Source organism: Astyanax mexicanus, chromosome 3, assembly GCF_023375975.1.
Source record: "Astyanax mexicanus isolate ESR-SI-001 chromosome 3, AstMex3_surface, whole genome shotgun sequence".
Classification (NCBI taxonomy): domain Eukaryota; kingdom Metazoa; phylum Chordata; class Actinopteri; order Characiformes; family Acestrorhamphidae; genus Astyanax; species Astyanax mexicanus.
Genome location: NC_064410.1, coordinates 59,168,239 through 59,193,512, shown reverse-complemented (window position 1 = coordinate 59,193,512; position 25,274 = coordinate 59,168,239). Strand labels below are relative to the sequence as shown.

The window sequence follows — 25,274 nt, the reverse complement described above, 5'->3', positions numbered from 1 at the left end:
ACTACTTGTTTGCTGTTTTTAGCCAAAGAAAAATTCACACTGTTCTCATTTACCATTATTTATCTATTAGAGACTGATTATCATTTATTTTAATTTTTATCCTGGATATATATAGAGATATTAGGAGTGCATTATTATTAGTATCATGACTGACCATTCTGGATCATTGACTTCTGTTACAAACCTGATAAAATCTTATTTTTTTTTATCATATCTCAGTTAGGGGTGTGTCATATCATATCATATATACAATAGTAAAATTATTATTTTTATTTTTTTGCAGTATTGTATTCTTATATATATATTTTTTTAATTCAATATTTTGTCAAATTCCCAAAAGTATCGTTATCACGAAAATACCATAAAATATTGTGATATTATTATAGGGCCATATCGCCCACCCCTAGTTCAAACCGGTGCTTATCGGCAGATCTGATTGGACGACTCGTTCACTGATTAACAAGAGGGTCTCCTGTTCATATTCCTCAGCCCCCGTCAGTCCCACCTGAAGTCGTGTCCTACCATTTCGTAAAACTTGATGTTGAAAGGTCTATAAAAGTCCCGCAGCTGCTCAATGACCTCCTGGTCGATCTGCACGTGCGTCCTGCCCTTGGACTTCCCGAGGCAGCGTGGAAGGCTGCTGCTCTCGGGCTTCTTCAGGCACGGGAAGCCTTTTGTTCGGTTGAAGTAGAAGTGCTTGTCCGTGATGATGCGCTTCAGGCCCAGGAAGTCCTGCACTCGGCCCAGCTCCCCGGCAGGGTCCGTGATGAGCCGCTCGCCGCTCACGAAGTGGATCTGCGAGAGCCGGAAGTACTGCAGCCAGTTCTCCAGGTGCAGGATGTACATGCCGATCCGGATGGCGTTCCAGGACGTGTCCACCAGCCCCTGGCTCCGGTTCTTGAAGGCCAGCTCCTCGAAGGTGGGGATGTCAGGCTTTTTGGACAGAGTCTGCGTGTAGTCCGAGATGGCTCGAGTCACTGGGTTCCGGACCACCACGATGAGTTTGGTGTCCCTGCACATGCTGGCGATGCGCCGGGGGGCTTCCCGGGTCACGAAGTAGCTGGGGGTCTTCTCCATGGTGATCTGGCTGTCCAGCGTCCGCGGCATCAGACTTCTAGACAGAATGAGAGGGAAAGATCAGAGAGAGAAGAGAGAGTAAGAAGCTTCACACCTACATCTGATTTGTTCCTGCTGAATACAAGAGAAATTCTAGCTAAATAACAATCAATAATAATCATTGCATGTGCTCCAGATGCACTATAAATGTAGATGGATGGATGTATAGATGTATGGATAGACAAACTGATAGACAGACAGAGAGACAGATAGATAGAAACAGACAGATCAACAATCAATAATCATTAAATGTGTTCCAGATGCATTATAAATGGAGATAGACAGACAGACTGTGATGCTGCCTCGCCGAACCCCGAGCTCAGGGACACGAAGTCAGCGGGTAGGTAGTGACCAAGGGGAAAAAAAATGCAGTGAATCCAGCAGTTCAAATGGTGAGCTTTTATTTACAGTGCGAGTGAAAAAATACAAACAAAAACTGTGCAAAACGGAAAATAAACGCAGTTAAAATTCCTGACTAGTTTCAGTACAGGTAAAAACCAAGGCCGCAAGGCCATAGGTTCACAACTCGGTTCCAGCTCGACCCACACCTGTGCCCCCTCTCAGCATCAGGTCAGCCATCACTGAGCCAGCCTCCCCCAACCAAAGCTTACCCAGTCCCTCTTAATCAATTAGCCCCACCCCTAATTTAACGGATCACACCATTTCTAGATATACAGGGGCAAAATGGCTAGGCTTCAGAGGTTCCAGACATAAGACATGAAATTATAATATTTACATAAGGCCTTAAAAAGAAGGATTTTACAAATGTCGACATGAATGCTAACATTACTTTTTGATGTTACCTTTTAGGGATTACTCTACCCCTTACCCCTCCCTGAGGTAGCCGAGGGCCCTTCAGCTTGCCCCAGAGACAAAAAAAGGCATAAAAAGGTAAGTATAACAGGTAAGTATCGATAGGTATAAAAAGGTAAGTAATACAGGTATCAACGCTGGTGATGAAGATGACTATTGTCTTCATCACACCCCCCCCCCCCCATAGCACTGTCACTACTCGCTATGACGAGACAGGAAGTCAGCAGTGGTGTTTTGGGTGCCTCTACGGTATCGCACCTGAAACTTAAACTGTTGCAGAGACAAGTACCACCGTGTTATTCTAGCATTAGTGTCTTTCATGTTTGCCATCTGCTGTAACGATCTGTGGTCAGTCTCCAACACAAAATCTGTCCCGATGAGGTAATACCTGAGCGAATCTAGCGCCCATTTTACTGCCAAAGCTTCTTTCTCCACAGTGGAGTAATTCAACTCCCTTGGAAACAGCTTACGACTAATGTAGAGGATTGGTTTAAGATCCCCCTCCTTTTCCTGCAGCAACACCGCTCCAAGTCCACACCCTGATGCATCAGTTTGCACCACAAACTGTTTGCTGAAGTCTGGGCTGTGTAAAACTGGGTCAGTACACAAACAGTTTTTCAAGTCCTGAAATGCTGCTTCACAATCATCAGTCCACTTGACCTTTTGTGGCATGTTTTTTTTTCATCAAGTCTGTTAAAACTGCTGCTCTTTTGGAAAAGTTAGGAATAAAACGACGGTACCACCCTGCTAATCCTAAGAAGGATCTCACCCTCCTTTTTGTGGTTGGTGCAGGACACTTTTTCACAGCTTCCACCCTGTCGACCTGTGGATGGATAACTCCACCTCCCAGGACATAACCTAGGTAGGAAACGGTCCCTTTTGCCAGGTCACACTTGCTGGAATTGACTGTAAGGCCTGCCTTGCTGATGCGCTGAAGCACTTCACTGACATGTCGCACATGGTCGTCCCAGGACTCACTGAAGATGACGACATCGTCAATATATGCAGCAGCAAAGTCGTCCATGCCTTTCAGCAAACCATCCATCAGTCTTTGAAAGGTTGAAGCTGCTCCGTGAAGGCCAAAAGGCATAACCAAAAAATGGTATAAGCCTGACGGAACCCTGAAGGCCGTAAGTTCCCTAGCTTCCGGGTTCAGTGGAACTTGCCAGTAGCCTTTGCAGAGATCCAGTGTAGTCAAATACTTAGCTTTTCCCAGTCTTTCAATCAACTCATCCGCCCTGGGCATTGGGTACGGATCAAAAGCAGAGACTGCATTTAGCTTTGAAAAGTCTATGCAAAACCTTAGCCCTCCATCTTTCTTTGGGACCAGGACTATAGGACTGCACCATTCACTAGATGAAGGTTCAATTACCCCCATCTGAAGCATCGCCTCCACCTCCTTTTTCAGGTCCGGTACCAGGCGGGCTGGAACTCGACACTTGGTCTGACGAATTGGTTCATTTTTCAGCAGCCTGATGTTGTGTTGGACTCTATCTGTTCTGCCGGGGTCTGATCTGAAGAGGCCCGGAGGGATGACTTTCTCCAGCTGCTCACGCTGCATCTTGTGAAGGTGAGACAGATCCGGTGCTTTGTTGGCATCAATGACTGTGGGAAAGTACTGCTCTGTGCCTTCCTCTTCTTCGTGCACTGCTCGAACAAAAAGCTGCTCTGTCCTGCCTTGGTCTGGCTCCTTCCATGCCTTTAGCATGTTGATATGGAAAGTCTGTTTTTTCTTTTTCCTGTCAGGAAGGGACAGTTCATAGGTAGTCTTGTCGACCCTCCGGAGCACCTCATATGGCCCATGCCACTTGGCCAAGAGACTGGTGTCTGAAGTAGGTAGAAGAACAAGGGCTTTCTCACCAGGTTTGAGCTCTCGGTCCTTTGCTCTGCGGTCATACCACGTCTTTTGTCGGTGCTGTGCTCTTACCATGTTCTCTCGAACCAGCTCTGTGGTTTTTGTCATCTTTTCTCTCATTTTTAGCACATGGGAGAGAACATTGAGTTTTTGATCAGTGTCTTTACCTTCCCAGGCCTCTTTGAGGACATCCAGTGGCCCTCTCACGTCTCTGCCATAAAGAAGATGTAAAGGTGAAAATCCTGTGGATGCTTGGGGAACCTCTCTGTAGGCAAACAACACATATGGCAGCCATGTGTCCCAGTCAGTTCCGACTTCAGAGACAAAACGGCGCAGCATGGACTTCAGGGTTTGGATGAAGCGTTCTGTTAGGCCATCAGTTTGTGGGTGGTATGGACTGGTCCTAATGCCCCTAACCCCTAGAAGTTTAAAAACCTCTCTGAGCTGCCTGGATGTAAAATTGGTCCCCTGATCAATTAAAACCTCCTTTGGTATCCCTACCCTGGAAATTAGTTGGATTAAAGCGTTTACCACCTGCCTTGTCTTCACTTTCCTTAATGCAAATGCCTCGGGATACCTTGTAGCATAATCACAGATTATTAAAATGTAGCGATTGCCACTACGGCTTCTAGGAAGAGGCCCTGCTACATCCATTGCAATACGAGAAAATGGGATATCAACAATGGGTAGATTAATTAAAGGGACTTTACTCGCACTTTTCAATGGGGCTGTAAGCTGACATTCAGGACAAGAACTACAGTACTCTACCACATCCTGATACTGTCTTGGCCAGTAAAACCTACCAGCAATTCTGTTTAATGTTTTGGCTGCCCCCAAATATCCCGCCCATGGCTCTGAGTGCCCGAGTTTAAGTACCTGCTGCCTTAAATTATGGGGTACTACCAGCAGTTCATAGCTGCCTTTAACCCTATACAAGATGTTATCTTTAACCATGAACCGTGTATCATCTCTAAGTGTGCCTTCACTGCACTTTGCAAATACAGGTTTAAGTGTAGGGTGATTAGCTTGTTGCTCTGCTATGTTAGAGACTGAGTGTTCCAAATCAAGTTCCACTGGAGCTATTTGTTCTACCAAGGGTGTACCTTTAATCTTGTCTTGCCTCCTGACAGATTTAGGTTTGTAAATTTTTGGGGCAATATCAAAAGGGAGTTCCCTCAGCAATGCTGCATTGTCCTGTTCAACATTTTTGGTTTGTGCTCTAGTCATAACCAATACTTCAGCCTCACTCTGTTTTTGAAGTAAGAGATCAAACAGTATGGGTAAATCTCTGCCCAAAATTACTGCATATGGAGCTTTTTCCATAATACCTACACTTAACAGGTAAGTTTGACCATTAACCTCCATGCTAACGTCTGCTGTAGGATAAATCTGTTCGTCCCCATGTATGCACTTTACCTTGAGCTCTCCTGAATGTTTAAACGGTGTATCGGCAAGAAAATCGGCTAAAACCAATGTCTGACTTGCACCTGTGTCAAGTAAAGCAGTACACTTTTTTCCACCAACTTTCACTGTTAGAAGAACCTCCTTACTGTCAGTTTTAGGCTGAAAACTATTTGCCTTTGTAGGAGAATAGCACAGCTGGTTTATGCTACTGCGAAGTTTAGGGCATGCATTAGCTTTATGGCCAGTTTGGTTGTAAGTAAAACATCTGAGAATTTTATCTGGATTACAGTTAGCATTGCTACTTCTAGCCTTATTAGCATCCTTGCTCTGCCAGCGACTCTGAGTTGGTCTAAAAACCTGGGGCCTAGGACCAATACCATAACCATCCACAAACTTACCAGGGCCGCTGCTGAACTGGGGCTTGCACTGCTCTCCTAGCTTGAAACCGCCTTCTGCTTGCCGGGCCGCCACATATGCTTCTGCGAGGGTGATTGCTTGATCCGCCGAAGCAGGGCTGCGTTCAATGATCCAGCTGCGAAGTTCAGGATTCACCATTTTCAGGTATTGCTCAAGGATAATGGGGTCACCAATCTGCTGCTTGGTTTTTTCACTTGGAGTCAACCATTTCTCATACAGACCCTTGAGCCTGGAATATAGTTCTCTAGGCGTCTCATCGGCTCCCACAGCCATGTCCCGGAAACGCTGCCTATAAGTCTCTTTGTTGATTTCATATTTCCGCAGTACTGCACTTTTAATTTTTTGATAGTCACAAGCATCATCTGCGTCCATCACCACATAAGCAGCTCTGGCTTTACCGTCGAGAAGTGGAATCAGATGAAATGCCCAGCTTCCTTCTGACCACTGTGCAGCTTGGGCTAAGCGCTCAAAAGTAGTCAAAAAATGTTCAATATCGTCGGTATCTTTCAAAACAGGCAGTCTGGGAGCTGGCCATACCACTTGTGCTGTTGTTTTGTCTTCCCGCACTGGCCTGATGTTCTCTGAAACCGACTGAGAGCTCCGTAAAATCCGTACCTGTGACTGTCCACTCGGTTCCTCACTCCGGGTGCTGTCGGACGTCGCTGCATGCTGACTCCACTGAACTTCACCCTGCAGTAGTCCGAATTGGTGGTGAAGAGACCGCCAACGCTGATCCTGCCGTGCCATCTCGCGCTGCATGAACTCGTCCTTGCTCCGCTGCTCTGTGATGAACCCCTGGAGTAGCTCGCAAACTTGTTCGATGCTCGCTGACGTGCTCCCGGCATTAGATTCAGCCATCGTCTCAGAAGATTGGCTCGGTTCACTCGCGCATTCACTCTGCGCAGCAGTGAGTGAAGTTGCCGCTCTCTTCGGAGGCATATTCCCGCAATACGCCTCAAATCCGCATCTGCCGCTGCTTGATTGCCGTCTCACGGCTCCACGTGTGCTAAACGGGCGCCGCCATGTTCATTTGGGGCCGTCGTTCCCGCAGTTTAGCCAGCCTGTGTGGTCTACACGGGCGCCGCCATCTTTGTTTTGGTCGCCAGTTTCTGCTGCACACTGTCGCTCACCGCCAAACACTGCTGAAGGCTGTACATCGGTGTGTCCGCTAGCGTTTAGCAAACGCTGTAGAGGCGAACACCGCCACTGCCAAGTCACTGAAACAGCCGCTATCAGCGTGTGGTTTGGACTTCCACTGCCACCATTTTGTGACGCTGCCTCGCCGAACCCCGAGCTCAGGGACACGAAGTCAGCGGGTAGGTAGTGACCAAGGGGAAAAAAAATGCAGTGAATCCAGCAGTTCAAATGGTGAGCTTTTATTTACAGTGCGAGTGAAAAAATACAAACAAAAACTGTGCAAAACGGAAAATAAACGCAGTTAAAATTCCTGACTAGTTTCAGTACAGGTAAAAACTAAGGCCGCAAGGCCATAGGTTCACAACTCGGTTCCAGCTCGACCCACACCTGTGCCCCCTCTCAGCATCAGGTCAGCCATCACTGAGCCAGCCTCCCCCAACCAAAGCTTACCCAGTCCCTCTTAATCAATTAGCCCCGCCCCTAATTTAACGGATCACACCATTTCTAGATATACAGGGGCAAAATGGCTAGGCTTCAGAGGTATTTTGATTGCCTCATGGACGGATTGCCGTCATCAACGGAAAAATAAATTCCCAAGTTTACCAAGAGATTTTGCAGAAAAACTTAAGACCATCTGACCGCCAACTGAAGCTCAACAAAGGATGGATGATGCAACAGGACAACGACCCAAAACACGAAGTAAATCAACAACTGAATGAACGGCTTTAACAGAAGAAAATAAATACTGGGCATTCTGGAGAGTCCTGACCTCCTGAACCCAATTGAGTGAAGAGGAATGATCTAAAATTCCTCCTGACTGTTGTTCAGGTCTGATCTGCAACTACAGGAAACGTTTGGTTTGGTTGGTTTGAGGTTTTTGCTGCCAAAAGAGGATCAACCAGTTATTAAATCCAAAGGTTCATGTACTTTTCCCACCCTCACTGTGAATATTAACATGTTGATGTTGTTTTCAATAAAACCATGAAAACATATTTTCTTGTGTGATATTAGTTTAAGCAGACCATGTTTGTCTATTGTTGTGACTTAGATGAAGATCAGAACACATTTAATGATTGATTTATTCAGAAATCCAAGTAAATCCCAAAGGTTTTACATACTTTTTCTTGCAACTGTAAGTAGTAATGTATATTTTGTCATATTTCAACAATATACCAAAACATAAAGAATATAGAACTAAGCTATAAGCTATCCAATTACTACTCCGATTCATGGGTTTACCTACAAACCCTCAGGGAATAAACGGTTAACTTAACAAGCTCAGAAGATCTTTGGAGACATTAAGTATGCGTGTAGGCTATTTCAAGAAAGAAATGACACTTTATCACATCCTTCCCAACACACACTTCCTCACATTTCAGATCACACTTCAGAGCGAGCTGTGAAACACCACTTCTTAACGAGGGGCTTACACCAGACTGCAGCTGACACATTCCTACCATTCATACATCCCGCACCAACACCTCGCACCAGCGCCTCCTCTGAGGTAGGCGTTAGATAAGAACCGGCACCGGCCATTTAGTTCACTTTCTTACTTCATGCATGCATATCACCGCTGTCTCACAAAAAACTTAAATCTCTCAATCACGTTTACACCTGGTAACGTCAGGAGATGGTCTGAGACACACATAAAACGGACACAAAATCATTTCACTCAGACCACTTCAGTAGACTGTCCGAGAACCATTCAAAACAGATACAAATCTGGACACATTTGAAACAGATACAAATCATATCACTCAAACAACTTAAGAAGGTTGTCTGAGACGCACTTAAAACAGACACAAATCCGATGACTCAAATTACTTGAGATGAATTAAAAAGTGACACATTATTAAACAGTCAAACTAGTTCAGGAGGTGGTCTGAGACACATTTAAAACAGATACAAATCCCATTACTTAAACCACTTTAGTAGGTGGTCTGAGACACACTTAAAACAGATACAAATACCATTTCTTAAACCACTTTAGGAGGTGGTCTGAGATTAATGTAAAAGAGATACTTATTCTTAGAGTCAAATCACTTCAGGAGGTGGTCTGAGACGCATTTAAAACAAATACAAATCCCATCATTTAAACTATTTCAGAAGGTGGTCTGAGACACTTAAAAATATGATCACTCAAACCACTTTAGGAGGTGGTCTGAGAAACATTAAAAAAGCTACATATTTGAACAGTCAAACCACTTTAGTAGGTGGTCTGAGACACACTTCAAACAGATACAAGTCCCATTACTCAAACCACTTTAGGAGATGGTCTGAGATTAATGTAAAAGAGATACTTATTCTAAGAGTCAAATCACTTCAGGAGGTGGTCTGAGACGCATTTAAAACGAATACAGTTCCCATCACTTAAACCACTTCAAGAGGTGGTCTGAGACATCTTTAAATCAGATACAAATCCGATCACTTAAACTACTTCAGATTGTGGTCCAAGATGCACTTAAAACAGATACAAATCCGGTTACTCAAACCACTTTAGGATGTGGTCTGAGATGCATTTAAAACTGATACAAAATACAAAAAAACATATATCTCTCCATGCCGTTTACACCTGGCAACATCAGGAGGTGGTCTAAGACACACTTTAAACTGATACAAAATCTGATCACTCAAACCACTTTAGTAGGTTTTTTGAGACGCATTTAAAACAGATATAAATCATGTTACTCAAACTACTTTAGGAGGTGGTCTGAAACACACTTAAAACTGATATAAATCCCATCGCTCAAACCACTTTAGGAGATAGTCTAAGACAAAATTAAAACAGATAAAAAAATTTTTTTGACTTAAGCCACTTCAGTAGGTGGTCTGAGACGCATTTAAAACAGATACAAATCCCATCACTAAAATCACTTCAGAAGGTGGTCTGAGATGCATTTAAAACGGATACAAATCCCATCACTAAAATCACTTCAGTAGGTGGTCTGAGACGCATTTAAAACAGATACAAATCCCATCACTAAAATCACTTCAGAAGGTGGTCTGAGATGCATTTAAAACTGATACAAAATACAACAAAAAACATATATCTCTCCATGCCGTTTACACCTTGTAACATCAGGAGGTGGTCTAAGACACACTTAAAACTGATACAAAATTCTATCACTTAAACCACTTCAGTAGACTGTCTGAGAACCATCATCTAAAACATTTCCGAAGGTGGTCTGAGATGCACTTAAAACACAAGCAAAACTGATCAGATTAAATTAAATAAATAATAGTAATAGTCTAAATATTGTAACAGATGGTCACTTTACATAAAAAGAAGTCAATATAAAAATATTTATATATATAATATAAACTTTTGGAGCATTTCTATTGATTCGTTATAAAATTTTGCTACAATGTAAAGAACAAATGCTAGATTTACAATGTGTCAAAAAGCCTGAAACAGCAAAAATACATGGTTTACATATATTGTAAGCAGGAAACCTAAGCTTTATTCAGTGTAATAATGCTTCAAATGAATGACATAAGGTTCTTTGTTTGTGATAGTGATAAAATATTGCACGGATAAAAGTATTGGAACACTGGCTGTTTGAGTATTTCTTCTGAAATGAAGGATATTAGGATAAGGTAAGGGCTGGATCCAGAGCTAGGCGTCCTCCAGCCACCAGAGGGGGGCGATGAGTGGCTTCTGGAGGCAATCAAGCCTAACTTGCAACACCTGTGACCTGCCTTTAAAAGAGTCAGAAACCCAGACCAACCTTTTGCCATTTATTTTTTTGTGTTTGAGTGTAAACTGCGTTTGAGTGCTCTTGTTTCTAGAACCTCTTTTCCATCTTTCTTTCTCTTAAAAAAATGAAAAACAGAAAAGAAGTTGCATTTAACTCTGGAAGGAAGGCTTTACATTTCTTTTCTCTTTTTCTGGTTCTTCTTTTCTTAGTTTTTCAGTTTGTCCATTTTTTCCCTCTCTCCTGGGAAATCCAGCTTGGCATCCTTTGTTCTTTTTCCTGCCAAAATCTCCACATTAGGTTTGAATTTATTTTGTTTTCCACCTGCTTTTGGGACCAACCCACGTTTAAGCTACTTTAAAGCCACTTTTTTATGCACGTTTAAAACACACCTACTTTGCTAAGCAAGTTTTAGAGCACTTATCTTCACCACAAACTTTAGATCAGGGGTTGGCAATTAAGTTTGGCCAGATATTTTCCAAGCCACTATGTGAAAAATTCTGTTTTGGAAAATTAAGTATAATGGGAAGGAGTGCTGCTTCAGACTAGTAGCTCTCCAGCCCAGAGGGTTGTTGAACCCAGTTGCAGAACAGTTGATCTCAAAGCAGGTAAACCCAAAAAGAAAGTAAAAAAATAAATAAATAAATAAACACACACTGCTCCTCACGTGGGATTAAACCTGTGTCGCTGTCCCGGCTAGTGCATTGGGACACAGTCGTGAAAAAACACTCTTATAAGGAGATAGAGAGCCCAAGAACGGGAGGAAAAACGAGAACAGGTGGAAACTGAAGTCATGCCGAGTGCAACAGAGAGAGAGACAGGAGAGGAATGTAAACAAAAGCTCACCAGAGAAGCATTTTATTTTATATTTATTTTTTTAGCATCATTTATTATAGTTCATACAACCTCACGAACCGTATTGGTTCTGCATTGTCCTGTCTGTTAAATTGTCTCATGTTTTCTGATTTTTTTCTTTTTGTATTTATATTTTTTTAAGTTCTATGTTACAAAATTTGTTGCATGTTTGCACTTGTTTATGTTTTGCTGTTTGTTCAATGTTGCACTGTGTTGGTTCTGGAGAAAACGTAATTTCATTGCTCTGTGTATTCGTACACAGATGGAAGGACAATAAAAGCCTTTTGACATGACATGACTTTACTTGACTTTATCTAGCAAAAAGGAATCCTTGTTTTCGCAGGAATATTGTTAACTCTGTTCTTGGTTCCAATTAACTAGTACTTTTACACTGTGACCGAAATGGCTCCCTATTTACTAGTTAGGGCACTATTGAGTATGTCAGCCATTTTTCTTTGAGTGTCCGAATCTTAAGGGGGAATTCGAACGTGATTTTGAGGGCACTACAAACTCCCATAACGCATCATGATTTATAGTAAACTTTGCTGCTTGCTAAGCGAGCTAAGTGTGTCCCAAAATGCTTTGCGGGTCTCGCTACTAAGCAACAGACAGCCAAAGAAACGGAGCCACCAGGGTTGCCATATTGTTACAGTGGGATTCAGATAAAACCAATTCACAGGTTCACAGGGTAAAACGTGTTTCAAATCCACAAAATTACTGAGAAAACCACCCAAACTAATGAGGGAGTAGGGAGCCATTTTGGTCACAGCCTTACTTACTGTATTTTTCCTTGTATCGTAAATGAAGGAGCACATAAGGAATCATGTAGTAACTTAATAGTAACATTCATAAACCCTTTATGAAGGTAGTCTTATTTTAAAGTGGTACCTTTGTTTGTTGACTACTTAAAAAGCCATTTATTAATAATTTACAATGCAGAACATTTTAAATTAATGAAAAAAACAAACTTTTTTGACTGGCACTGTGTTGTGTATGACACCTGAAATTTCTGTAGAACAGAGTAGTTACTCAGTAACTCAGGCTGGTGTTCCTGAAGAATGTGTAAAAATAACACTGACATTTTCCTGTTGGATGGTTTTTCAGAGAAGTCAAAATTAACAGGAAGGGGTAAACGGTCAACACAGGAAGCTGCAAATCTCAACCTGACAAATCATGATTCTGTTACTTTCGCAAACCCAACACACACACACACACTCACGTACTTACACCTACACACACACACACACACACTCTCTTGCACTCCCACAAGCTTTTAATACTTCCAGCCAATATTTCCAGTCCCTTATCTCCCGAGTGAGTTTGACGCTGAAGGGCATGGGGGAAATTATCAAATCTCAGCCACATCCTGCTCTCCTGGTCATAAATCACCATCGCCTGCATTACGGATGCACAATGGAGGAAAAGGCTGGGGGAAATCTGGGACACGTGAAATAGGTCATTATTTTCACAAGTTTTCCTGGAGAAAAGCAGTTGTTCTGACTTGAACTGGTGAACTACATAAGCTGAAATCCAATCAGTCACGCTCGCTCTTTTGTCGTAGGAACTGACGCGCTGTTCTCTTTTGTAACGGCTTGGTGGTAATCCTTTGGCACGGTTCTTGTGCTGCAGTGACTTCCAGGAGTTTGTTCACTAATGCATTTTTTTATATAAGACGCTACTGCGGGTCCCTGTGTAGCTCAGCCTGAACTTATATCCTAATATCCTAATAAATGTCCTAATAAACTTTATTAAAAATTTCTTTCCTATTTTTTCCCCCTATCACTAGTGATGCCCCAACACCAGGAGGGTGAAGACTAGCACATGTCTCCTCTGATACATGTGAAGTCAGCCACCGCCTCTTTTTGAACTGCTGCTGATGCAGTATTACCGAGTATCATCACAGCTCTAACGCTCGGAGGAAAGTGCAGCGACTCGGTTCTGATACATCAGCTCACAGATGCAGCCTTGTGCTGATCCACATCACCCTTTGGATTGATGAAGGAAAAGAGTGCCATCTACTGTACCCACCTAGAGAGAGCAAGGACTATTGTGCTCTTTCAGGGTTCCGACAGCTGATGGCAAGCTGCATAACCGGGATTCAAACCAGCAATCTCCTGATCAAAAGGGGCAGCACTTTGGAGACCCAACTAACATTTAGTGCATTTTAACTCATTTTTAAAATTAAAATAAATTATTGTTTTTAAAGCAATATGTCATGAAAAAAAAAACGCCACCAAATAATAATAATAATAATAATAGCTAAAAACTAAAAAAACTAAAGACAATGGAGTCTTTGAAGAGATATGGTGTTTTTAAATGTAAAAAGAGAGAACTTGTTTGTGTGCTTTGGGTCATTGTCCTGCTGCAGAACCCAAGTACTCCTTTTTTTATTTTATTTTATTTTATTTTTTATTTTTTTAGTTCTTTTGTAACCTCCTGGATGAGTTGTTCATGCCCTTTTGGAGTAATGTTGGTCAGCCAGTCACTCCTGGGAAGGTTCACCAGTGGTTCCATGTTTTTTCTCCATTAGTAAATAATAATAGCTCTCACTGTGGTTCTCTGGAGTCCTGAAGCTTTAGAAATGACTTTACAACCTTTTCCAGACTGATAGATGATCAATGACTTTGTTTCTAATCTGTTTTAGACTTTTGAGTGATTTCTTGAATCTACAAGTCTGGCAGTGGTTCAGTAGTAAAATTAAACTCAGCTTTACAAAAAGTGGCAAACACTTTTTTCACTAAGGGCTAGATTGGTTTGGATAGTTTTTTTTTCCTTAATAAATAAAATCATCATTTAAAAAAATCTTTTTATATATAGGTTATATTTGTCTGATATTAAAGTGTCACGCCTTTGTCCTGTCCCTTGTCAGCCTCCATGTTTTTTTCTCCGCCTTTATTTGTTGTCCTAGCTTGTGCTTATAGCACATGGCTCTCCTTGTCTCTCCATGTCTCCGCCCATGTCTTCAGTGCTCCGCCCCCTCATTATCTGTTCCCTGTTTCCTGTTCCCTTCATGTGTATTCAAGCCTCTGTGTTTTCAGTGTTAGTTTGTCTGGTCTTGTGCGTGTTCAACGTCAGTCAGTTTCCTGTTTCTTTGTTTTCTGTTTTGTAGTTTTTCAGTGTTATTTCCTGTAGTCCTGTCTGTTCTTGTATCTTGTTTGTTTAGTTTAGTTTTGGTTTTCTCTATTTGTTCTCTTGTAAATATATTACCTGTTTTTAGGTCCGCCTCATGTCCTCCCTGCTGGAAATCCTGACAAAGTTTGTTTGATAATCTGAAAAATGTAAGTAATTTTTTAAATGTTCTTAAAAATCCAAAAAATAAAACACCACCTTATTATATTTATTGCTCAGACACTTTTTAGTGTCCTCGTATTACCAACCGAGTGGGCGCTTCTTTATTAACAGCATCAGTCATTTTCAGTCTATTTTACAGTCCTCCCTTCACACTGTTCTAATAACTGTTCTGAGCTGCATTTACAAATGGACTTTATACGTGATTAAATCAATGTCGACACGTTAAGCTGAGCTTTTATTGCTGTGGGCAGTTCAGGCAGGCGCTCAGGAATTTGTATCTTATTAGCAAAAAGGAATAACACAGATTAATATTATATTGACCGACTCACGGCGGTGAAAGCCGGGGTCAGAGAATAACCTCCAGTTTCCATCAGATGTGAGTCATTCCCAGTTTTTAATGGGCTTTCCTGCGCGGCCGAGCACTATACGTTACCTCCATAGTCTCAGAAATATTGATCCATTTAGTGTGATTTATGATTGGTGTTCCGCTGGCCGGGGTGTCTCAGTTAGCCTTACTAGTTCAGGGCCGGGGGCGAGCATTAATCTCGGGACGGAGCGGCCGGCGCCGCTGCTCTAAACAGCTTTACTGTGTGTTTAAATACACGCCACCAATCATAACTTTATGTTGATGGAGCGCACATTAAAGTGGCATAATCAGCCTTGTTTTTCAGTGCAGGCATGTTGTAAACGTATGTTTTGGAACAACCCAGTTTTTTTCCTCTTTATTTTTGTCATTGTAAGCTCTTCTAACTGGAAATTCAAAGTATTTTAAAGAAAACAAATGAACTAAAAACTATGGAGCCCCTAAAGGGACATGGTATATTTTTCTTTTTTTACGCAAAGTGATGAGCAATGCATATTATGTGATGAGCACCAGATATTAAGTGGTGAGCACCAGATATTAAGCTAAATAGTAAGCTCCACAAACTAAATAGTAAGTAGTATTCATAATAGTACTAGTATTTTACATAAAGCAGAGAGGACCAGATACTGAATGTTAAGGACCAGATTCTAAGTGGTGAGCTCCAGATAATAAGCGGTGAGCACCACATTCTAAATAGTAAGCTCCACATACTAAATAGTAAGCACCTAATACTAAGTGATGAGAACCACATATTAAGTGATGAGCACCAGATATAAAGTGGTGAGTACCACATACTAAATAGTAAGCTCCACATAATAAATAGTAAGTAGTACTAGTAATAGTATTTTACATAAAGCGGTGAGCACCAGATACTGAATGGTGAGCACCAGATTCTAAGTAGTAAGCACCAGATTTTAAGTGTCGAGCTCCAGATAGTAAGTGGTGTGCCCCACAAACTAAATAGTAAGCACCACATACTAAGTGGCGAGCACCAGATACTAAGTGGTGAGCAACACATTAAGTGGTGAGCACCAAATACTAAGTGGTGAGCCCCAGATGCTAAGTTCTGAGCAACACATTCTAAGTAGTGAGCACCAGATACTAAGTAGTGATTACCACATATTAAGTCTTGAGCCCCAGTGATCTGGTGCTAAGTGATCTTTGTGTCCTCGTGGGCCGGCCTGCAGAATTAACTCAAAGGAAAGTCAAATTATGTAAATAAGTCTACATGTACATTCTGATTGGCTTTTAAATCGTCTCCAGTTCTCAATTTGTTCATTGAGAGTTAACACTGCCGCTCTGTGTACAGGCGAGAATTAACCTTCCCGCTCTGTGTACAGGCGAGAGTTAACACTGCCGCTCTGTGAACAGGCGAGAGTTAACGCTGCCGCTCTGTGTACAGGCGAGAGTTAACGCTGCCGCTCTGTGTACAGGCGAGAATTAACCTTCCCGCTCTGTGTACAGGCGAGAGTTAACACTGCCGCTCTGTGTACAGGCGAGAATTAACCTTCCCGCTCTGTGTACAGGCGAGAGTTAACGCTGCCGCTCTGTGTACAGGCGAGAATTAACCTTCCCGCTCTGTGTACAGGCGAGAGTTAACGCTGCCGCTCTGCGTACAGGCGAGAGTTAACACTGCCGCTCTGTGAACAGGTGAGAGTTAACACTGCCGCTCTGTGTACAGGTGAGAGTTAACGCTGCCGCTCTGTGTACAGGCGAGAGTTAACGCTGCCGCTCTGTGAACAGGTGAGAGTTAACGCTGCCGCTCTGTGTACAGGCGAGAGTTAACGCTGCCGCTCTGTGTACAGGCGAGAGTTAACACTGCAGCTCTGTGTACAGGTGAGAGTTAACGCTGCCGCTCTGTGTACAGGCGAGAGTTAACGCTGCCGCTCTGTGTACAGGCGAGAGTTAACGCTGCCGCTCTATGTACAGGCGAGAGTTAACGCTGCCGCTCTGCGTACAGGCGAGAGTTAACACTGCCGCTCTGTGAACAGGTGAGAGTTAACGCTGCCGCTCTGTGTACAGGCGAGAGTTAACGCTGCCGCTCTGTGTACAGGCGAGAATTAACCTTCCCGCTCTGTGTACAGGCGAGAGTTAACGCTGCCGCTCTGTGTACAGGCGAGAATTAACCTTCCCGCTCTGTGTACAGGCGAGAGTTAACGCTGCCGCTCTGTGTACAGGCGAGAAATAACCTTCCCGCTCTGTGTACAGGCGAGAGTTAACGCTGCCGCTCTGCGTACAGGCGAGAGTTAACACTGCCGCTCTGTGAACAGGTGAGAGTTAACACTGCCGCTCTGTGTACAGGTGAGAGTTAACGCTGCTGCTCTGTGTACAGGCGAGAGTTAACGCTGCCGCTCTGTGTACAGGCGAGAGTTAACGCTGCCGCTCTGTGTACAGGTGAGAGTTAACGCTGCCGCTCTGTGTACAGGCGAGAGTTAACGCTGCCGCTCTGTGAACAGGTGAGAGTTAACGCTGCCGCTCTGTGTACAGGTGAGAGTTAACGCTGCCGCTCTGTGAACAGGTGAGAGTTAACGCTGCCGCTCTGTGTACAGGCGAGAGTTAACGCTGCCGCTCTGCGTACAGGCGAGAGTTAACGCTGCCGCTCTGTGAACAGGCGAGAGTTAACGCTGCCGCTCTGTGTACAGGCGAGAGTTAACGCTGCCGCTCTGTGTACAGGCGAGAGTTAACGCTGCCGCTCTGCGTACAGGCGAGAGTTAACGCTGCAGCTCTGTGTACAGGTGAGAGTTAACGCTGCCGCTCTGTGTACAGGCGAGAGTTAACGCTGCCGCTCTGTGTACAGGCGAGAGTTAACGCTGCCGCTCTGTGTACAGGCGAGAGTTAACGCTGCCGCTCTGTGTACAGGCGAGAGTTAACGCTGCCGCTCTGTGAACAGGCGAGAGTTAACGCTGCCGCTCTGTGTACAGGCGAGAGTTAACGCTGCCGCTCTGTGTACAGGCGAGAATTAACGCTGCCGCTCTGTGTACAGGCGAGAATTAACCTTCCCGCTCTGTGTACAGGCGAGAGTTAACGCTGCCGCTCTGTGTACAGGCGAGAATTAACCTTCCCGCTCTGTGTACAGGCGAGAGTTAACGCTGCCGCTCTGCGTACAGGCGAGAGTTAACACTGCCGCTCTGTGAACAGGTGAGAGTTAACACTGCCGCTCTGTGTACAGGTGAGAGTTAACGCTGCTGCTCTGTGACAGGCGAGAGTTAACGCTGCCGCTCTGTGTACAGGCGAGAGTTAACGCTGCCGCTCTGTGTACAGGTGAGAGTTAACGCTGCCGCTCTGTGTACAGGCGAGAGTTAACGCTGCCGCTCTGTGAACAGGTGAGAGTTAACGCTGCCGCTCTGTGTACAGGTGAGAGTTAACGCTGCCGCTCTGTGAACAGGTGAGAGTTAACGCTGCCGCTCTGTGTACAGGCGAGAGTTAACGCTGCCGCTCTGCGTACAGGCGAGAGTTAACGCTGCCGCTCTGTGAACAGGCGAGAGTTAACGCTGCCGCTCTGTGTACAGGCGAGAGTTAACGCTGCCGCTCTGTGTACAGGCGAGAGTTAACGCTGCCGCTCTGCGTACAGGCGAGAGTTAACGCTGCAGCTCTGTGTACAGGTGAGAGTTAACGCTGCCGCTCTGTGTACAGGCGAGAGTTAACGCTGCCGCTCTGTGTACAGGCGAGAGTTAACGCTGCCGCTCTGTGTACAGGCGAGAGTTAACGCTGCCGCTCTGTGTACAGGCGAGAGTTAACGCTGCCGCTCTGTGTACAGGCGAGAGTTAACGCTGCTGCTCTGTGTACAGGCGAGAGTTAACGCTGCCGCTCTGTGTACAGGCGAGAGTTAACGCTGCCGCTCTGTGTACAGGCGAGAGTTAACGCTGCCGCTCTGTGTACAGGCGAGAGTTAACGCTGCCGCTCTGTGTACAGGCGAGAGTTAACGCTGCAGCTCTGTGTACAGGCGAGAGTTAACGCTGCCGCTCTGTGTACAGGCGAGAGTTAACGCTGCCGCTCTGTGTACAGGCGAGAGTTAACGCTGCCGCTCTGTGTACAGGCGAGAGTTAACGCTGCCGCTCTGTGTACAGGTGAACTGAATCGCTGCCCCGCAGTGATCCACAGCCGGCCGAGCTTCTGAAACAGCTCAGATAAAGATTATTACCAGTGGAGGGATATTGTGCTTATGAGAGCAAAATACTGTGGAATAAAAATGCACAGCTCTGCTCTTCACACAGACTCCTCTATTTTTCAGATTTAATGGGGAAGACAGTTATGGGATGTTGTGTTTACAGGGTGTACATAATAACCAGGAAAAAAACCAACAGCCAGGTGTCCTCAGTAGTTCTAACTGAAGCAATGCTAACAATGCAAATGCAATGGCAGCATTGTGGGGGCAATGCTAATAGCACGGTGGTGATACTAATGGCACAGTGCTAATGCTAACAGTAGGATGCCAATGTTAATAGCATGGTGTTGATGCTAACAGCACAGTGGGGATGCTAAGAGTGGGGGGTGGGCTGCTAAAGGTACAGTGACAATGCTAAAGGCACTAATGCTAAAGTCATAAGACATAATGCTAGTTCTTACTCTTGGACACTTGCCTGCAGATGGAATTAGATAGTATCATTATGCCAGTATTTAACACATGAATTGATTAATTTCCCTAATAACATACAGTGCCGCAAAGTATTCGGCCCCTTATAGGTTTCTTTTGTTTTTGCTTTTTTTGTCATACATTTTTTTTCTGATTATCAAACAAACTTTAATATCTGACAAAGTTAACACAAAAGGTAAATTTATTTAGGAAAAATGTCTATCCAAAACCGTCCCGAGCCTATGTAAAAAAGTAGTTCGCAATTTTACTAACCACACCAAGGCTTGATTACTGCCAGATCTATAGAATCAAGGTATCATTTAAATATAATTTGTCTGACAACATGAAGCAGATACATTTTTTTTAAAAAGCAGCACATTATTATACCCCCATCTGAAGAAATTAAACAACAGAATAATAAAACCATTTCTAAAGCTTTGGGACTCCAAAGAACCACAGTGATTCACTATTATTCACTAATGGAGAAAAAACATGGAACACTGGTGAACCAGTGTAGCCAGCCTACCAAAATTACTCTAAAAGGGCATGAACAACTCATCCAGGAGATCCTAAAAGAACCCAGAACAACATTTAAAGAACTGCAGGATCTCACTCGTCTTGGTTAAGATCAGTGTTAATGATTCAATAATAAGAAAGAGACTGGGTGAAATGGTTTTAATGGGAGAGTTCCAAGATAAAAAACACTGCTGACCAAAAACAACACAACCACCCGTCTCACATTTACCAACAAGGACAATGACCCAAAGCACACAAATAAGTTCACCTCTGAATGGCTTGAAAAAAAAAAAAACTTATTGAAGGTTTTTGGAGTGATCTAGTCAGAGTCTAATTGAGATGCTCTGGATGATCTTAAACAGGATGTTCATGCTGGAAAACCCTACAAAATCACTGAAATAAAACAATTAAAACATGCTTAGTCCCCGTAGAGCAATATAGCCAATAGAATAGGACTCTCTGGGGTAGATAAACTTAAACCTATTGGCATCGTGCCTAATGGGTTTCAGGCTTAAAATAGCAGATACTTGATCCAGTCAGCTGTGCCTAGTTTAGTAATGATCCAGATCTTCTGGAGTGGGTCTGGAAATCCCTAAAGATCAGCATCATAGTTAAATATGCATGATTTTCAGAGGATAAGTGTCAGGTATCTACAAATCTACACCTGATTTGAAGAAACACCTACACTAAAACCCTCTTTAACAGTAAAAGCATTTCAAAGAGACCTTATTTTAATTTCTTGTAACCTGGTAACCTTTCCCCCTTAAAAATTATATTTGAGATTTGTTCAGTTTAGGCAAGGCCAGGCCAGGCAAGTTTATTCATATAGCACCTTTCATACATCACGGTCATTCAAAGTGCTTCACAAATTAGAAAATGCAAAGAGAGTCAAGTAAAAAAAAATAAAAAATAAAAAAAAATAATAAATAAAAACAAATACCATCAGAATAAAGCATGGCTAAAATAGGATTCAAACATGATTAAAACAATATATTTAAAAGAAGGAAAATTATCAAAATGAATTGGAGTAAAAGTGCCATTACAGAATAAAAGTGGGCGGAGCTGCAGTGTTTTAAAATGAGCTGAAGGCCTGATCAAACATGAAGGTTTTTCAGTGGGTTCTGGGTTTAAACGTGTTTAGTGTTGGTGCTCCTCTAATGCTCTGTGTCAACTGTTTCCATTTAAGAGCAGCATAGTAGCTAAACGCTGCCTCTCCATGTTTAGTTTTTACCTTAGGCGACACTAACTGACCAGTTCCTGATGATCTGAGAGTTCTGCTCGGCTCAGTTTATGAGGATTGATGGTAGATAGTAGCTGGTTTTGGATGAATTGAATTGAACTGGTTGAATTTGTATAGCAGGTGCAGAGGTGGCTCGGGGATTAGAGCAATGGTCCATTGATAGCAAGGTTGTGGGTTTAATAGCTGGACTCACTGCCTTTGGGCCCTTGAGCCAGACTCCAAACCCTCACTGCCACTTGGGCACTTCAGCAATGGCTGCCCACTGCTCAGGGCACATGCTTACTGTAGGTCTTCCAACATAAGTGTGGCCAATATGATTGCCTTGCTTTGTCTTGGACAACCATCTTTTGATAATTTGCTTTTTGTCATGCTAATTGACCAGCTTTGTAGTGTTGGTCAAGCAGCTTGGTTAGTCAAGCATACTGGTTGACTAGCTTGGCCACCTTGGTCATACTGATAGTTTATCTTGGTCAGGCTGAAGATTTAGAGTCAAAGTCAAAGTCAAAGTGGTTTTATTGTCATTTCAGCTATATAGAGAGTACACAGTGAAACGAAACAACGTTCCTCCAGGAACCATGGTGCACATAAACACAGTGTAGACAGAACAATAAGTGCAACAGTACAAAAGTGCAGACAGACAATACAACACAATACAGACAAAGAAATAATACAAAGACCAGCTAAACCATCAGACCAGCTAAACCATCAAACTCAAACAAGGTCAAGAGTCTAGCTGGTAAACCCACTAAACCATCTTGTCTAGCAAGACCTGGATGACTTTTTCAGCTGTGAGAGTGAGCATTGTGAACAATTCTACACATAAAAACACACCATTTTCATTGTGCAAGATCAAATTTTATATATTTTTTCAGTATGGGTGACATTGAAGATATTGGTAAAAAAAAAAAAAAGTCCCATATATTCAGATTTATAATATGATGTAAAAATTCAACTAACTTTTGTGCATCTCTTTTACAGAATGCTCAAAACTGAAAACTAGCATTAGCCAGGTGATTCTCATCACTGGAAATTCTTTGTAAACATCGAGTGTGTGTGTGTGTGTGTAAAATATATAAATAAATGTGTGAATTAACGACAGTCAAAAATCTGCTGTAATTAAAAACATTTAACAACTTATCTAGAAACAACACAAGGCGCAATGCTCAGACCTCTTTATCACTGCTGGTGGAAATAGCTTCTTAATTCTGAAGTTGCTCTTTCATAGCGGGAAGCCGAATTAATTCCTAATTGAATTCCCTCCATCAACAAGTGAGACAGTAAACAATTACTGTCATTTTTTATATATATATATATATATATATATTTTTTTTTTTTTCTTGGGAAGCACCCGGAGACAAACGGCTCTTTTTTAAATCCTTCCAAGACGCAGAAATCCGTCCTGGCATTGTATCACCACGACGTGCACCGACAGGGAATTCCTGATGGATGGTATCAGTGGCTTCTGCTCCTAATGCAGATTGACGTTCCAATTCATCTGAGGGTTTACTCAGTTCATTACTTCAGGCACATCCACCACCTTACAGTAATGAGGACTGACACGGGGCCATGCTCTCATATTACATCTCAAAGATACACTGCCATTAATTGTCTGCCATTTATTTGTCCTTGTTTCTTTTTTTTTTTCTCCTTCCTTTCTTCTCCGATACGCAGCTTGTCTTGTAGGTAGTCGGATGGCGGAGTGTGGTATGAATGGGATCTGCTGACAGGGTCATATTTTCACAGCAGTTTAAACAGACATAAAACTATTATAAGGCAGTGTATGGTGGTGGACATGATGATGATGATGATGATGAACTGAAGCTGACATGTTCCTCAGGAAAGCTGAGGGCGAGAAGAAGATGATGGCTTTTCATCTTATTGAGGAATCAGTCCAGTATGCTCTACAGACAGTTCTGGTGGAAACAGAAACAGGAGAGTTGAGGTGCACATTGAATTCTGCCGTGATTTGATCAGCCGTGGTTTTATGTTTTTTTGGATACAATCCGGGTTAGCACCCGAACATCCCTTTCAGACAGCTTCCTCTTACAGCGTCCACAGTTAATCCTGTTGGATGTGGTTGGTCCTTCTTGGTGGTGTGCTGACATTACCCTGGATACCGTGGCTCTTGATGCATCACAAAGACTTGCTGTCTTGGTCACAGATGCAGCAGCAAGACGTGCACCAACAATTTGTCCTCTTTTGAACTCTGGTATGTCACACATAATGTTATTGTGTGCATTGCAATACTTTGAGTAAAACTGTGCTCTTACCCTGCTAATTGAACCTTCACACTCTTACTGCTCTTACTGGTGCAATAATGTGCAATTAATGAAGATTGGCCACCAGGCTGCTCCAATTTGGCAGTGAAACCTCCCACACTAAAATGACGACAGATGTTTCAGATTCATTGTCCAACCCCTGTATGGTATATTATATTTAAAGTGGTTGCCTGCACTTTTTACATTTTATCCAATCAGAACAGTGAGATCTAATGACTGCTATCTAGTGGTTGGGAATACTAACGAATGAAAAACTGTCTGATACTGATAATGCACCTTTTAATAATCTGATTTATAATCTGATAATAATCTTTCAATCAGAAAAATACGGTAATGCAAAGCATATATGTACACAATGAATAATCCTCCTTATTCCACCCCATATACAGTACAGGCCAAAAGTTTGGACACACCTTTATTTTCATGACTATTTACATTGTAGATTCTCACTGAAGACATCAAAACTATGAATGAACACATGTGGAGTTTTATGTACTTAACAAAAAATGAGCTGAACCTCCACAGTCACCGGACCTGAACCCAATCCAGATGGTTTGGGGTGAGCTGGAGCACAGAGTGAAGAAGGCAAAGGGGCAACAAGTGCTAATAAACACCTCTGGGAACTCCTTCCTCCTTCAAGACTGTTGGGAAACCATTTTAGGTGGCCACCTCTTGAAGCTCATTGAGAGAATGATGCCAAGAGTGTGCAAAGCAGTAATCAGAGCAAATGGTGGCTATTTTGAAGAAACTAGAATATATATATATATATATATATATATATATATATATATATATATATATATATATATATATATATATATATATATATATATTAGTTATATGTATAAGTACATAAAACTCCACATGTGTTCATTCATAGTTTTGATGCCTTCAGTGAGAATCTACAATGTAAATAGTCATGAAAAGAAAGAATACCCATTGAAAAAGAGAAGGTGTGTCCAAACTTTTGGCCTGTCCTGTACATATCAATTTGAATAAGCCGTATCCCAGTGCTGACCTTGCCTTTTCTCTGTAATGGTGTCTCACTCCTGACGTATTGCGACGTGTCTGCGTGTGGTAGTGCTCGTCTGCAATCAGAGGAGTAATGTTGATTTCCTCCGAGATATCTAACCTCCTCCTGTGATGGATCAAACTACTGTTACCCCGTCTACTCCTATTTTCATTTCTACGGCTGAGTGATTCACAGCACGCCGGCCTGCTCAGGTTATCCATTAAAGTCCAGGCGTATTAGTGCTCAGACTCTGACGTTTTAATCTGTCTGTTGCCTACTCTGCTGTAGATTTACCTTGTTAGCGAATGACAGACTGTTTGCAGGTAAATATTCAGGGATTAAGGTTTACTCTATATATGTATATGTATATATATATATATTTAATGGGTTCTGGTTTGAAAATATGATTATAGAAGAATGCATTAGGTTAACAGAAAAGTTCTTCACATTGACTTAATACTGAATCTCTATAATAAACATGGCTTTTTAACCCTTGTGTGGTGTTCATATTTGTGTTACTCGTTTATTTTATTTGTATTTAAATCAGCAAAATTAAGCAATTTTACATTAAAATGCTTTACACATGCTTGCTTCACCTACATTGCAAGCAATATAAACAGCTTACATGGTTAATATTTGCCCTTTACCTTTCTTATGTTACATTGCTTTCAAAAAGTGCTTATATCATTATATCTGACATTAGTATT

At 42.6% G+C, this 25,274-nt stretch overlaps 1 protein-coding gene across 1 annotated transcript in view; it reads right to left on the bottom strand.

Moving 5' to 3' along the window:
• Positions 1-296: 296 nt before the first annotated feature.
• The window catches only part of hs3st2 (heparan sulfate (glucosamine) 3-O-sulfotransferase 2), a 56,612-nt gene continuing 31,634 nt past the window's right edge, over positions 297-25,274 (bottom strand). The window contains exon 2 of the mRNA XM_007237381.4: positions 297-1,114. Coding sequence (XP_007237443.1) covers positions 496-1,114 — 619 coding nt within the window. The 3' untranslated portion in view covers positions 297-495. The remainder of the gene's footprint in view (positions 1,115-25,274) is intronic.